Here is a 15,324-nt window from a genome sequence, read left to right on the forward strand (position 1 = left end):
AGTTAGGCAAAATAAAGTACAAAGAATTAAACAATAAATTGAGGCGGGCAATAAATAAAGCAAAAGAAGCCTGGTGGAAGACGCAGTGTGAGGATATGGAAAATTTTCAGAAGAAGGGTGAAATTGGTGCACTGTACAACAAAGTTAAATCTTTAGCGGGAAGTAAGAAACGGAGATCAACGATAGCAGTTATAGATAAGGCGGGTAAGATAATAGTTGACGCAGGAAAGATCCAAGAGAGATGGAAGGAATATATAGAAGAACTGTATGGTAAAGAACTTCGACCAACAAAGTTAGACATTGAAAAAGAATATGACGTAGAGGAAGATAGCTTAGGTCCAGGCATACTAGACAATGAGATAGAAAGGGCATCAAGGAAGATGAAACTAAATAAGGCCGTGGGGGTGGATAACATTCCCGCGGAACTATTGAAATGTTTAGGAAAATGTGGGAGGAAGAGGCTATATGGGCTCATTCCTAGTATTCATGAGGAAGGAATCTGGCCGGAAGACTTTGTGAGAGCAGTTTTAGTTCCTATTCCAAAAAAGGTAAAGGCTACGTCATGTGAGGACTACAGGACATTAAGTTTGATATTCCATGCAGCTAAAGTTGTCCTCAGGATCATAAACAAAAGGATAGAGAGTAGGGCAAATGTTTACTGAGGGGATGATCAGTTTGGGTTTAGGAAGGCGAGAGGTACACGTGATGTCATTGCAGCAACCAGATTATTAATCGAGAGGAATATAGAACACAACCAGAAGGTATTTGCCTGTTTCGTAGATTTCGAAAAAGGTTTTGATAGAGTGAATTGGGAAAAACTAATGAGTATATTGAAGAATATAGGAATAGATTGGAGGGAAAGGAGGCTAATCCGCAACCTGTACATGTCTCAGACTGCTCAGGTGCGGGTGGGGGACGAGGAGTCCGGATGAGCAGTGTTAGGAAGAGGCGTAAGGCAAGGTTGCCCATTATCACTGTTGCTGTTCAACTTGTATTGTATGTAGAGGAAATGATTTAAGAGGCATGGGAAGAGCTGGAGGTAGGAATGAAAGTGGGCGGGGAATTCGTTGAATCAGTTAGGTTTGCTGATGACCAAGCTTTAGTTTGTCAGTAAGCCAAGGGGCTGCAAGCATTGCTGAGTGAATTGGAAATTCAGTGCGACAGGTGTGGGATGAGAATCAATATTAATAAAACAAAGGTTATGCGATTTTACAGAAAGAAAACTGCTAAGCTAAACAATAAAATAGGAGGGCAAAAACTAGAGTAGGTAGAACAGTTAACGTATCTCGGTATTGTTTTGGACCAACACGGTCAAAGTAGTAGGGACGTAAGGAGAAGAATTGTGCTAGGCAAAGAGGCTTTCACAAGGTGGAGGGAGTTGATGAGGGGGACGTTGAGTAAGTATGTTAAGAAAAGACTCATAAAAACTTTGATATGGAGCGTAGCTATGTAGGGCGCGGAAACGTGGTCATTGAAGCAGGAGGATAAACGTAGACTGGAGGCTTTTGAAATGTGGGTGTGGAGAAGAATGGAGAAGGTGAAATGGACAGAGAAGTAAACAAACGAGGAAGTACTTGGTATAGTGGGCGAAGAGAGGGGTTTGTCGGGAGAAATCCTATGGAGGCAGGAAAAGTGGATGAAGGGGGTATTGACCAGCAGTTGGATGTTGAAGACTGTAATAGAGGGGAGAATGTTAGGCAATCGGAAGGAACGGAACAAAAGGGAAAGGGAACGGAAAGGGAAGGAACAGGATAGGGATGTTGGACGGGATGCAGGGAGGAAGAGAGTATTCAAAGATGATGAGGGGTCTGATGTGGAGTAGGATACTGGATTTTGTATTTTGTTATTAATCACAAAATATTTATTTAGTAGCTGTGTCCATCCAAAAACCTACCTTGACCGGGTAGATTACCTACCTACCCAGATCTGAGGGGCATGATGCATTGGAAAATAGAAAAATCATGCAGAGTGTACATTGTAGGAGCTGTATAGAAATTTTAGATGCTAATTTTAAATACTACAGTGGCGCATTTGGAAAATAGGTTGGGGGTAGGTATCTTGTCCTTTCAAATGACATAACCAATTATGTTGTTGGAAAGGACAAGATATAGATCTCGAAGGATAATGTTTAGGGACTGCACAAGAGGGAAGTAGGTTGTGCCAATGCTGAGTGCTGTATTTCTTCTTATGGGATAATTTGTGTTTTTGTATGTTTTGGGATTTTTTTGTGCTGAAGGGAGTCCAGATAACCATGTTTGATTAGAGAGGCACAGGGTTTTAACAGGAATTTTTTCAGAGGATCTGGGTTGTTGCTGATACAATGGCCTCAGACAGAATGAGAGTAAGGGATGGATTGTTTTGTGTAGAGAGGATAACAGCTATTGAAATTAAGATATAGTTGTTTGTTTTTGGGTTTGATATGGACTGAGGTTAGGAATTTACTGTTGAGGAGGGAGATTTTCATGCCTTTAAATGTGATTTGACTGGATGAGTTTAATAACATCAATTGAAAAAATTGCTCAATTATGAAAATATAGCTCCATATGAAAGGTATATTTCTTATTAGGTAGATATATTTAATTATATTTTGTTTAATAATAGAGTATATTAAGAAGAAAGGCTTAAAATCTATTATCCTAAAAAAATTACTTTAACTGCAATTCTTTGCAAAGCTTCAAGGTACATGTTTTATAAAATATTTTTTTTAAGGTAATCTACCAGTTAAGGTAGGTTTTTGGATGGACACAACTACCAAACAAACATTTTATTACTCCTAACAAAACACAAAATCCATCATCCTACTCTATATCAGGTCCCTCTTCATCTCTGAATACTTTCTTCCTCCCTTCATCCCTCCCTTAATCCTTACATCCCTACTACTTTGACCTTGTTGGTCCAAAACACTACCGAGATACGTAAAGTGTTCTACCTGCTCTAGTTTTTGCCCTCCTATTTTAATGTTTAGCTTAGCAGTTTTCTTTCTGTAAAATCGCATAACCTTTGTTTTATTAATATTGATTCTCATCCCATACCTGTCGAACTGAATTTCCAATGCACCCAGCAATGCTTGCAACCCCTTGGCTGACTGACAAACTAAAGCTTGGTCATCCGCGAACCTAACTGATTTTACGAATTCCCCGCCCACTTTCATTCCTACCTCCAGTTCTGCCCATGCCTCTTTGATCATTTCCTCTGCATACAGGTTGAACAGCAACAGTGATAATGGGCAACCCTGCCTTATACCCCTTCCTAACACTGCCCATCCAGGCTCCCTGTTTCCCACCCGCACCTGAGCAGTCTGAGATATGTACAGGTTGTGGATTAGCCTCCTTTCCCTCCAATCTATTCCTATATTCTTCAATATACTCATTAGTTTTTCCCAATTCACTCTATCAAAACCTTTTTCAAAATCTACGAAACAGGCAAATACCTCCTGGTTGTGTTCTATATTCCTCTCGATTAATAATCTGGTTGCTGCAATGACATCATGTGTACCTCTCCCCTTCCTAAACCCAAACTGATCACCCCTAAGTAATCAATTGCCCTACTCTCTATCCTTTTGTTTATGATCCTGAGAACAACTTAGCTGTGTGGGATATCAAACTTATCATCCTGTAGTCCTCACATGATGTAGCCTTTACCTTTTTTGGAATAGGAACTAAAACTGATCTCATAAAATCTTCCAGCCAGATTCCTTCCTCATAAATACTACGGATCAGCCCATATAGCCTCTTCCTCCCACATTTTCCTAAACATTTCAATAGTTCCGTGGGAATGTTATCCACCCCGGCCTTATTTAGTTTCATCTCCCTTAATGCCCTTTCTATCTCATCGTCTAGTATGCCTGGACCTAAGCTGTCTTCCTCTACGTCATATTCTTTTTCAATGTCTAACTTTGTTGGTCTAAGTTCTTTACTATACAGCTCTTCTATATACTCCTTTCATCTCTCTTGGATCTTTCCCGCGTCAACTATTACCTTACCCGCCTTATTTCTAACTGCTATCGTTGATCTCCCTTCCTTACTTCCCGATGAAGATTTAACTTTGCTGTACAGCGCACCGATTTCACCCTTCCTCTGCAGACTTTCCATATCATCGCACTGCGTCTTCCACCATGCTTCTTTTGCTTTATTTGTTGCCTGCCTCAATTTATTGTTTAATTCTTTGTACTTCATTTTGCCTAATTCTGTATTGACATTCTTCTATTTTCTCCGCTCATCCATCTTTGTAATCATATCATCCGTGATCCATGGTTTCCTAGTCCTTTTCGCGTTAACAGTTCCAAAAGTGTCTTTTGCGGCTTTAGACAACCCTTTCTTGAAACTTTCCCATTGTTCTTCGATAGTACTTAGCTCTTTACCATCCTGCATGATTTCCTCTACCACCTGTTTGTATTCCTTCCTTTTCAAACCATTTAATGCTTCTACATTCCATTTTCTAACTCGCCGCCCCTGCCTTATCTTTTTGAAACGGACGCTACATTTCATAACAACTAAATTGTGGTCTGAGTCCGCATCCGCTCCCGGGAAGCTGTGGGAATTTATCACACTGTTCCTAAACCTGTGTCTAACCAGGATATAATCTAGCTGATATCTTCCTGAGTCACCTGGCATTTTCCATGTATACCTGCGTCTTTTGTGGTGTCTAAACCAAGTGTTGGTGATGACTAACCCCTGTCTTCTGCAGAACTCAACTTCTTTCTCCCCGCGGTCATTCCTCATGCCTAAACCGTAGTCCCCCACCTCATCACCATCTCTTCCTTCGCCTACTGTCGCATTCCAAACCCCCATCACTATCAAATGTTTCCCTGCAGGAACACACGCGATCATGTCCTCTAACTGATCGTTTATCCTATCGACCTCTTCTTCCTTATGGTTGCTCGGTGGCATGTATACCTGAATAATAACTAATTTCGTCGGTTCTGCTTTTATCTCCACTAGTAGTATTCTATCCGTTACCTTCTCTATGTTGACTACACTTCTTCCTACCTCTTCATTTAATACTATGGCAACCCCTCGTTGGCTCTCGTCCCCGCCGCTGTATATTATTCTATAATTATCACTCCAGTAATCCCCGCTATCCTTCCATCTCACCTCGCAGAAACCTAAAATATTTCCCCTTTCCATCTATCGCTTAAGATTCTCCAATTTCCCTGTCCTCATCAATGTCCTAACATTCCACGTTCCTATTCTAACCAATTTGGTCTTCTTCTCCTGCGTCTTCTGTCCTCTGCTGCTGGTTTTCCCTTGCAAGGGTTTGGTGGGATGACGACCGCGGAGGCCTTGCCTCCCCCGCTGCCGGGCACGACACACGGCCGATTGGGCCGAGCCCCGTAGTTGCCAGGACTCAAAATCTCTGTATAGTCCATCATGTTAATCTTGGGAATGATCATTGAGGTGGCTTCCCGTTGCCTTCCTCAATAGTGTTTTTAACGTGACACCATCACTTACTGACCGCCCCACTGGGGTCAGACGCCATTGCAGCCGCCTCACTGAGAAACAGACGCTGCGTGGACTACCTTTCGTCCGGCTCCTAACCTTCGACCTATCTGGCATGGGTGACCCTACCAGGAGCAAATATTATGACTCCCACCAGCACAGCTCTAGGGGTCATCGGAACGCACAAGCCCTTCCACCACGTCAAGGTTGTAGTCCGGAGAGGTGTTTTATAATATGATATTGTTTATTCATATATAGCCACTTCCAGGTGTAAGATTATCAAGTTTTTTCCGGACCATTACATTAAGATTCATTTGATGATTAAATTTCATCACAGAACATATTAAATTGACTCAAAATCATTGAGCAATTTCTACTCAATAGTGAGGCTTAATCTACACTCCCATGCCAATTTTAATATTTGAATATTATTCATTACTTAATAAGACTGCACATCAGGGTATATAGTGTTTATTCTCTTACTGCTTCCTAAAGGCAAATGTTTATTGCCAACACATATAGCCCAGTGAAAATGTTGGGTTTAGGAACATTTATGATCACTTATGGAAACAGTAGTTTTCATAATAGGTTTTTCTAAATTAATAAACAGTATTGTCCCTCTTTCAAATATGAGCATTGAATGAAATTATTCCTGATAGACTGGTGACATCCTTCTAATCATCATTAACATTTGAGTTACACTGTTCACTACGAATGACATTATGTTCCTTCTGCCCCTTTTCCTTGGCCTCTAAGGTCACTGTTTCCAGAAGTTTGAAGTTGTCAATGGTAGGTATGACAGGAACAGTTGATTTCACTTGAAGTTTTCTTTTTAATTGAGCCAGTTCTGATTTGAGCTCAAACAAAAATTGAGAATTGACAAATTAACTTTAAATGACAATGCACATGTCACAAAACTTTATTCATCACTTGTTTACATTTGCTGATATGAGGATTAGAATTATCCATAGTTAATTTTTTAAAGTGCCTGCAAATGAGTTGGAAATTGATTTGTAGCTTTGATTATTGACCCCATTTTGGTAAAACTCATTGCAATTACGCAATTTCATTACGCTAGCTAGAGATAAAATATCAATGGTAACGATTTAAATTATTTTTTCTCTCATTGCTATCACATGAGATGGTTGATTTCTAAGAACTCTATACCACTTCTTTGGATAGAAATGTCAGCCATGAAATTTCATGTCTCATACAGTTTTTCTTACAATGCTTACTTTTGAAATTTTCAAGGTTGATGATTTTGGAACATATGTTTTTACATTTTTCTGATTAAATTATGTTTTCCCTTCATCCTAGGTGAAAAATAACCCTCAAGTTGCATCTCCCTCTGTAGAAATGAATGTCCAGATTGGTGGGAGAGAAATTTGTGATGCCCCAGCCTCGATTGGACAGGGGCCTGCAAAGCCAAATTCAATTCCGGGGCTGAAATTGAAAAGTGATTGCCCACATAGGGTGCGAGAAGCAGCTGAAAGTGCCCCTGAAATTGAAAAAGACAACACATTGCACCTGGGGATGATGGAGTCAAGTCCATCTAGTGATGAGAGCAACTCTCCCACAGAAATGAACTCGTATAAACGAATGACGGAGAAGCCTCCTTTAATCAAGAGGCTTGCAATGATGGGAGTAGGCTTTGGCCCAAGAGGTGATGAAAGTTGCCCACTGGTGAGACCAAATACTTCACCCACACCTTCACCCATATGCCAGCCTACACCTACCAGCAGTTCATCCCCTGGGAAAATGCCACCAGTTAGTTTGTCTCAAGACCCTCAGTTAAGGGGCCCATCAAGGCGGAGGCCCCTTTCTGGTGGTTATGTAAATGAAGCAGTGACATCGAAAGATGGGGAGGTGAATGCTGGATCTGAAACATCAAATAGGGGAGTAGCAGCAAAAACTACTTCAGAAAATAGAAATATTAGTTCTAAGAATAGCAAAACAGAACCTAAAAGGTAATTTGATAATTTATTTTATTTTTTGGTATTGTTTTGGGATGCTTCAGCATTAATTCTCTGATCAATCATATAATGTAATTGAAGGTCAGAGTTTATGGATGCAAAATGAATGAATTTCCAAAAGTAATTGAGTAAATATTATGTTCTGTACCAATTGGTGGGCATTCTCTTGTCCAACAATTTTATCCAAAAAAAACCATGTAGTTTTAATGACTTCCTTTTAGTATATTGGAGTTCTACCTAGGAAATGCCAGTGGATTAGTTCACGGTAAATACTCAATGATGTAAATACTCAATGATGGTGGGACCATTTTACCAAGTCTTCAAACAGCCTAATGTTTTTTTTTGTCTATCACATAAACTTGATATCAGGATGTAAATTCAAAATGAACATGCTTACGATCATGAAACAATGGAAAATGAAATTTATCCTTTCTTTTTGATATGTTAATTTTGTTTTTTTAATTAATTTTCATTCTTGTATGAAAACAATGGGTCACTGGTATAGGAGATATCCTTGCAAACCCTGAGTGTGTGTGCGAATTCCATTTACCAGAGTGACTGTTATTCCTAAACACACCCTAGTGATCAAGTGGTTGTAAGTCTGTTTCCATTATTTATTTTTGCATTGTTTATATGTGATTGAGATACATGAGGATCACTGTTTCCCGAGCATACCTTAGTGACCGGGTGTGTGTTTTCCATTTTGCTCCAACTTATCCCCTTATTTTTACCTACCCCCTTACACAAACCCAGTTCCAAACAAGTCTACAGTCTTAGCTTTTTCATTTTCCATGATCTCAGGATATTAATTTTGTAATCATATAAGTTATTCATTCATTACACTGGTGTGATACATGAGGTTAGTCTACACTTTTGCCTGATTTTAATAAGAAAATACATATCACTCCTTTTTTTGAGCTTTTCTTAAACATTTGAGTCCACCTGAGTTGCAGGCTTATCAGTTGGTGCTTGTGTCATATAAAAGCACCATTTTCCAATTAGGTTGAAACATTTTAAGCTATGTATAAGGTAAACTCCCCCTATTTTTATATTTATAGGTTTTCAAAAGAAGCTTCTACTGCATTTGATACTTCCAAATCGAAAAAAATGCAGCAGGGGAATCCCTCTAGTTCCCTGGTGCCTTGCCAAGTTTCGCCTTTATCAACGACAATATCAGCCTCACCAATGCAAAATATGGGAATAACTGCAGCAGCTGCAGGGTCAGCAAATCCAGAGGCCCACATCCTTGGAGTGGCCCCTGTTGGGGGTGGAACAGATGTAGTTTCCTCGTGCATGCCACCTCCCTTACCTGAGAGAAGTGATAGTCTAAATGACAGGTCTGCTGAGGAAGGAGAACTGAGAGCTGCTCCATGGTTCCAAGCTGGAATCCCAAGGTGGGTTGTTTGGCCTCTGATTTGACTGATCCTAACATGATATGTAGATAAAGATGTGGTGGTAAAGTGGGAAGGCTAAATAAGTCACCAACCAACCCAAAGGTCACAGGTGCAGCTGTTACTTCAGGTAACATGTTGGGCCATCAAGTGCTGGATTTTGTGACTCGGTATGATGAAAAATAATGGAGAAACTCCAAAACCTAACAGATAATAATTTTATATGAATTCATACATCGGTCACCCAGGACATATACATTAACAGGTGCAAGACCAAGTGCATTGAAAATGATGCATGTACAATGCCATTCATGACCCATGGTTCTTTCCTTGAACTACCTAAAAATTCTGTTTACTAATGTTGTCACCGCACTTTGTTATGGCCTCAAATGAGTATGTGTTTTTAGTTAACTTTGTGATTCTCTTACACATTTACATAAGAATGAAGAGTTTTGATAATGTGATGCCTTTGATCACTTTATCTTTATATCATAGAAAAATTAACAGTAATTTTAACTGTGATTTGTAAATTTATTCTGCTTTCATAAAAATTAGCTATTAATATTTTGCTTTAAATATTTTTATTCCTTCAACTTATTTCCGAGGCCAAAAAGCATAGAACACAGGCTGAGTGGAGGTCTGATTGTCAGGTTGTATCTTTTTGAATTGAGATGTGGTCTTGTCCAAGATATTTAAGTGAGTTAATGGAATGACCCAATTTATCTGGAAAGCTCATAATAATTAAGCAATTTGCAATTGGAAATGATGGACCACATGACTGATGTCATAAAACTACTTCACATTTAATAGTCATTGCTGCATTTTAGCCCTCTTCAAGGACATCAGAGGCTTACTGACTGGATGTCAAGATTTGATTTTTCTGTTTTCATCATCTTAGATAAATATCTGTCAGCAGAATAAAAATCCTTCCACCAAATATTAGATCAGGGTTTCAAAGTTTCTTCATGAAAAAAATTGTATTTTTTTCTTTAAATCTCCGGTAAACGAAAGTCAATAGCGTCAAGAGGTTATAGGAATATAGGAATAGGAGGTTTTCTTCGGAAGCAACATTCTTTGAATAAAGTTTGTTACCAATCAGCCATTAATTTTTATTTTAATTGAGTTCTTAAACATAGTTTTATTTGTTACAGAGAGATTACTCTAGAAGTGCTGGGCCAAGAACCAGTGGGGGCTTTTATGGTGCGTGAGAGCACTAGCAAACCAGGCTGCTATGCTCTCTCCCTTCGAGTTCCAAAAGACTTCCAGCAGTCTGGGATTGCTCATTATCTAATAATGAGAACAAACAAGGGTTATAAGATCAAGGTAAAGTACTTATGTAGACTCCTAGAAATTTCTTGAACCAGTTGACAAACTTGCAAAATTTCAGTAACATTCCCAGCCACATGGGACCAAAGGTTAACCCAGTTACTTTATAATCAAGTTATATTAAGAAAAGGTGTCATTACAAGTATTTTAGCATAGTGTTTAAACACAAATTTTTTCTCTAAACTAAAAAGAAAGACTTGTACTTTTACACAGATTTTATTATACAGTACCGTACCGTATTGTACCCTATAATAAAATCTGTGGGAAAGTACGAGTCTTTCTTTTTAGTATGGATATTAAATACTTACACGAAGTGAAGCCTGAAACAATAGAACAAATTTTTACTTTCATTTTCAGGACAAAAATCTTAAAACTGTTTAATGTTCTTAAGAAAATCATATGTTACCTCCTCTTCAAATTGTTTGACAAATAATGTGAAGCATGGCTTGATGTACAGTTATTTATACCGAGCACATTGGGCCAATCACAAATATTTTTTGTAGCATGATTTTTACTTAGAGGAATAAATTAAAAGTAAATAATCGTATGCTTACTATAACTCGTCACTCCTGAATGATTTTAATGTAATTTTCCAACTGTGAGAGTGAAGGTAGTTCTGAGAGAATGGAGAAGTATGAGATTTGGAGCCAAAAAGTCAGCACTCAATCTAAAGTTTGCAATGAAGAATAATCACCTAGAATAGAATTTGTGTTTGGATATGAAGGTGAAGGATACAAGAGGGAATGTGTAGATAATACTAGCTCACAAAGCAACTTATATGGAAGTATGCCTAGTTTAAAATATCCTTGTCAGTGGGTGTTATAGGGACTTAGAGACTTTGACCTGTGGTCACAGAGTATGATTCTTAGCTATTTACTAACTTATCTTGACATGATGGAAAGACAGTCTCTGTAGGAGAGAGAGTGACATATATCAACTGCAAACAAATACTTTGAGCTCTATATTTTCTAATGCAGTGAATAAACAGTAAAAGCTGTTATGCAATAAAATCTAGCCCCTATATGTGCTTTATTTTCCAAGTCTTAGTCCTTTACCTATGGTTTCTAGTACTTTGAAGGACCCTCTCTCTTTCACCCTGCCCTCAGTTGCAAACATAAATTTAAAGGATCATATTATCATCCAAATAGTTCATTATAGTCTTTTATTACTCCAGTCTTCCAAATTTGAAATTTTAAGATGGCCTAAGTGAAGCTTGTTTTTCTCTAGTAATATTGGCTGAACAAGCAATGAAAAGTTGATGGTGTCAGAGCTCTAACTGTCATATATTGATATTGTGGATTGACATGCTAAGTAGAGAACTGGCTGTTTAAATTCCAATAAACCATCTAGTTCTTAAAACATAATCAAACAAAATCACTTTTAGTACAGGCTAGTCATAGGCACCCTTATATTAATTACTGGAGTAATTAGTGATAATGCTCAACCCTCATCAAACCCTTGGTTTTACAACCTTAAAGAATATTGTAATAGTAAAATGGAAGCAATGTAAGCAATAGTAACATGGAAGGGAGTATTGCCCTTCACTATAGCTCCTATAGCTTTTTTTCTGCTGATACTGAAAGAAACCTTTTTGGTTTTTAATGCAGCAAGGAAATTCACTTTTAATACTAATATATTAGCACTATTTGCATTTATAAGGAAATGGCATTGATTCAAAATATCAACAGGTCACTTTTTCCACACCCAAGTCAGCTAAAAGTAACTTGAAAACTAACTTTGCACTTTAATTTAGCCAACTGATCACAATGATAAATTAATGCAACTAACTCAGGGTTGGCAGACTAGAGTTCCCCTTGGACATGATGTTGTGTAAACTCTGGTTTTTCATCTCTCAAAGAACTTGCTGGCAAGCCAAAAGTGGATCACCAGGCTACTTGGGTGGGTATATGGTGACATATATGTGCATCTCAGAGGAAAAATTCCAAAAATATGATTCCCAAGATGGGTTATGAGGGAAATGCTGATAATAGTTTTTCCAATGTGAGTCTAACTATTTTAAAATGTGTTTCCTCTTACAATTTCTGAGGATTAGAAAATCAGGGAAAATATTGTAGGATCCTAATGAGTATCAGTAGTGACTGTTAATACAAAAGTGAATTGGTTTGACTTATATTTTCAATATGGTGTTAATCTTGAAGACGACTAAGTTTGAGTGATGGGTATTATGCTTAACTTAATATTATGAATATTTTCTTTCCTCAATGTTTGATGGTAAAAAATGTTTGCTTTTCAGGGGTTCACAAAGGAATTTTCCACTTTGACATCATTGATTACTCATCATTCGGTTATGCCGGAACTCCTCCCATGTCCCCTTTCCTTGTCACGTTACAACCCCAGTTTTATCAATTCTGATTCAAGCCGAGATTTTGCAGACATCGATTCAGATCCAGATTATAACACACTTGCTGATTTTAGGAAAATGATGGCTGACCTTAATGTATAATTAGACAATGTTTTAGCATTGAAATTCCATTGGATGACAGGTCTCCAGTTCATTAAAAGGTTAATATATTCTTTGTTGAATGGTGGGCATCATGTTAAATGTGACTATGGTGTATGACTGCCCATTAATGTAACTCTCAAATTGTGATGGACAAAATAAGTATGCAAAATCATCCGTTATGCTTAATACATGTTTATTCATATCCAGTATATCAAGAATTCAGAATGATATTAGTATTCATGGCTGACAATCAGTTTTAGAGAGTGAATTATTCTTTTCATGTGACTGCAAGTATTTTGGAAGCCAATGAATTTTATGATCAGCTCCTCTGTGAATTCATGATGCTGGCTGATAGAATGAGACTGGAGTGATGACTACTGATCTAGTAGGTTCTTAGAAAGAGTAAGGTAAAAAATGACCAAAAGACTGCTATCCAAGACTTGAATTATACAAAAGCGTATCAGTACAAGCAATGAAATATTAATATATTATTTATTAAAACACATCTTTTAATGTGGGAGAATATACTGCATTGCCAACTATTGGGGAATGCATGAGTAATTTAGCATTTACTCCTATCCCTGATTTTGGATACATGTATGTATTTAGTAAGCACCAAGTCAAAAAAGAATTAAAAAGGGAGGCCAATGAGACTTAAAAGTGAATTTTGTTGCTAAAGCTTCCAAGATAGGTGTACAGAGAGCACAAATGTAAAACTTATAGTAACTGATGTGGTGTAGTTGCACTGTTTTATACATAAAATGATTACATAGTAAGGAATTCATTTTATGCATACTTGTGACAATGTTTGATTCAATACATCATTCCTTCTCAAAATTATATTTTTATCCATGCAGATAGATTAGTTTACATACACATCACCATGACATTGACTCTTAACTTATTAATAAAGATGATATTTTGTGTTCTTAAAGGCTGTAATCCTGTGTAAAACACAACGCAAACTATTAAACCTGGTATCTACCAAGAAAGTAAACTGAAAATGTGATTCAGTTTGCTGGACTCCTGCATTTTTATAAGTTAGAAAATGCTAGCCTAATTAATGAATGCCTTGTGCCATTTTATGTACTTCATGGGTGTCCATTGAAATGGAAGCCTAATTTTATTTATTTTCATCATTCTATTGAAAAATTACTATGAGATTTTGTAAAAATATTCGCTCATATGTCAGTGTCTGTGAGTCTTCTCCAGCTGTAGCATTTAATTACAACAAAAATTTTCAAAAACTTCTCCCATAAATAAAGAAGTCTATTATACATTTTTTGTATTCATTGCTAAGACATTTACTTTAAAATACAATAAAAATTTACTTGAGCTAGCTTGCTACAAAAAGCCTCATCAAAATTTTCCTTTAACTTCTGCTCCTAATTATCCATGAATGATTATCATCTCATTCAGGATGCAGCTCTCTTATTGCTTGGCAATATAAGTAAGGAACACTTGGCTAAATTCTTACGTTGGATTGGTTCAAAGCCATGGCATGAATAAAATTTTGTTGTGTTTAAGACATTTTTGAAATATTGATTCAGTTATAGAATTATGATACATGATGCTGTTGTGTTTTCTTAAATGAATGATTTAAATGTTCATTTGATGTCCAAGATATCTTTGAGATATATTGTTACATGTTGTTAAATATTATCACCAATAGAGCAAATCAAATGGTATTTTTAAGAAGTTGTTAGAAAAGTGCATCATTCTTATTTGAAATGCTAATCTTTATTTGAGCACCTACCTAACAAAATTGGAGTTGTTTTTTAAATTTGTTAAAAACGATTTTATTGCAAAGTTTGAACACTAAACACCTAACACATTGAGCCATAAATATTAGAATTTAACTATAGCCTAGAGAAATAAATCAATCAAGTAAACAGGAAATGAATATCAAAGATGAATATAATGAATGAAATGAAGATGAAAGTAATGGGATATTATTTGCTTGTTGAACTCCCTGAATCATTACAGAGTCAATTGAGAAGAATGAAGATGATTTACTCAATTTACATTTCCTGCTTTGAATAACGGTTGAACTGTTGACTAGAGTTTTTCTAAGTTATCCATGCCATTACTGAGATATTTCATAAAAATTGTATGTGTTAACTATTTTTTTAAAGGTCGATTCAAAAGCTGAACTATGAATTAAAATCTACTTTGGAAAATTTTATCTTTGCAGGCAATGTGGAAATGCTTACTAATTTTTTGAACAAATAGATTTATTTCATCTGTTCCATACAGAAATATCACTAATATGTATGGAGCACAATTTACTCTTTTTTTCATGTTTTGCTCACACTAACAGTTGACAGCATCCATAGTATTCAGTCCCTTAACTTAGTTTGTTAATTTCATAAAATTTTAGTAACTGCACATTTTAAATCATCACTGATTTAAATTATCTTTTGTGTTATTTATATTCTGTCAGATATCAATTTGTAAATTTTTATGTTTTTCATGCAAGCCAATACAATTTAAAAATGGATTTCAGAGCTATTATCAAATGCTTAGCAAAACACAATATGGACTGAGGTCACTGACATTTTTATGCTAGCTATGGAAGGCAAGGTTTTTATTTCAATAGATCTGATTACAGTGTGCTTTAAAATAAGTGGGAACCTTCTTGCCAATTGGAGATTAGGCACATTTTTATGGAGAAATGCTAAATTTGTCATATTCTTTGCCCAATGTCATAACTTAAACTAAAGTATATTTTG

General features: G+C 36.8%; 1 protein-coding gene across 1 annotated transcript in view; it reads left to right on the forward strand.

Annotated features, from left to right (window-relative positions):
- LOC139689434 (tensin-1-like) overlaps positions 1 to 13,869 on the forward strand; it is a 297,006-nt gene extending 283,137 nt beyond the window's left edge. Inside the window, exons 7-10 of the mRNA XM_071586557.1 lie at positions 6,756 to 7,405; positions 8,470 to 8,805; positions 9,954 to 10,125; positions 12,383 to 13,869. Of these exons, the coding sequence (XP_071442658.1) occupies positions 6,756 to 7,405; positions 8,470 to 8,805; positions 9,954 to 10,125; positions 12,383 to 12,592 (1,368 nt within the window). The 3' untranslated portion in view covers positions 12,593 to 13,869. The remainder of the gene's footprint in view (positions 1 to 6,755; positions 7,406 to 8,469; positions 8,806 to 9,953; positions 10,126 to 12,382) is intronic.
- Positions 13,870 to 15,324: the final 1,455 nt, after the last annotated feature.

Source organism: Hetaerina americana, unplaced genomic scaffold (assembly GCF_022747635.1).
Source record: "Hetaerina americana unplaced genomic scaffold, ioHetAmer1.1.p SCAF_23, whole genome shotgun sequence".
NCBI lineage: Eukaryota > Metazoa > Arthropoda > Insecta > Odonata > Calopterygidae > Hetaerina > Hetaerina americana.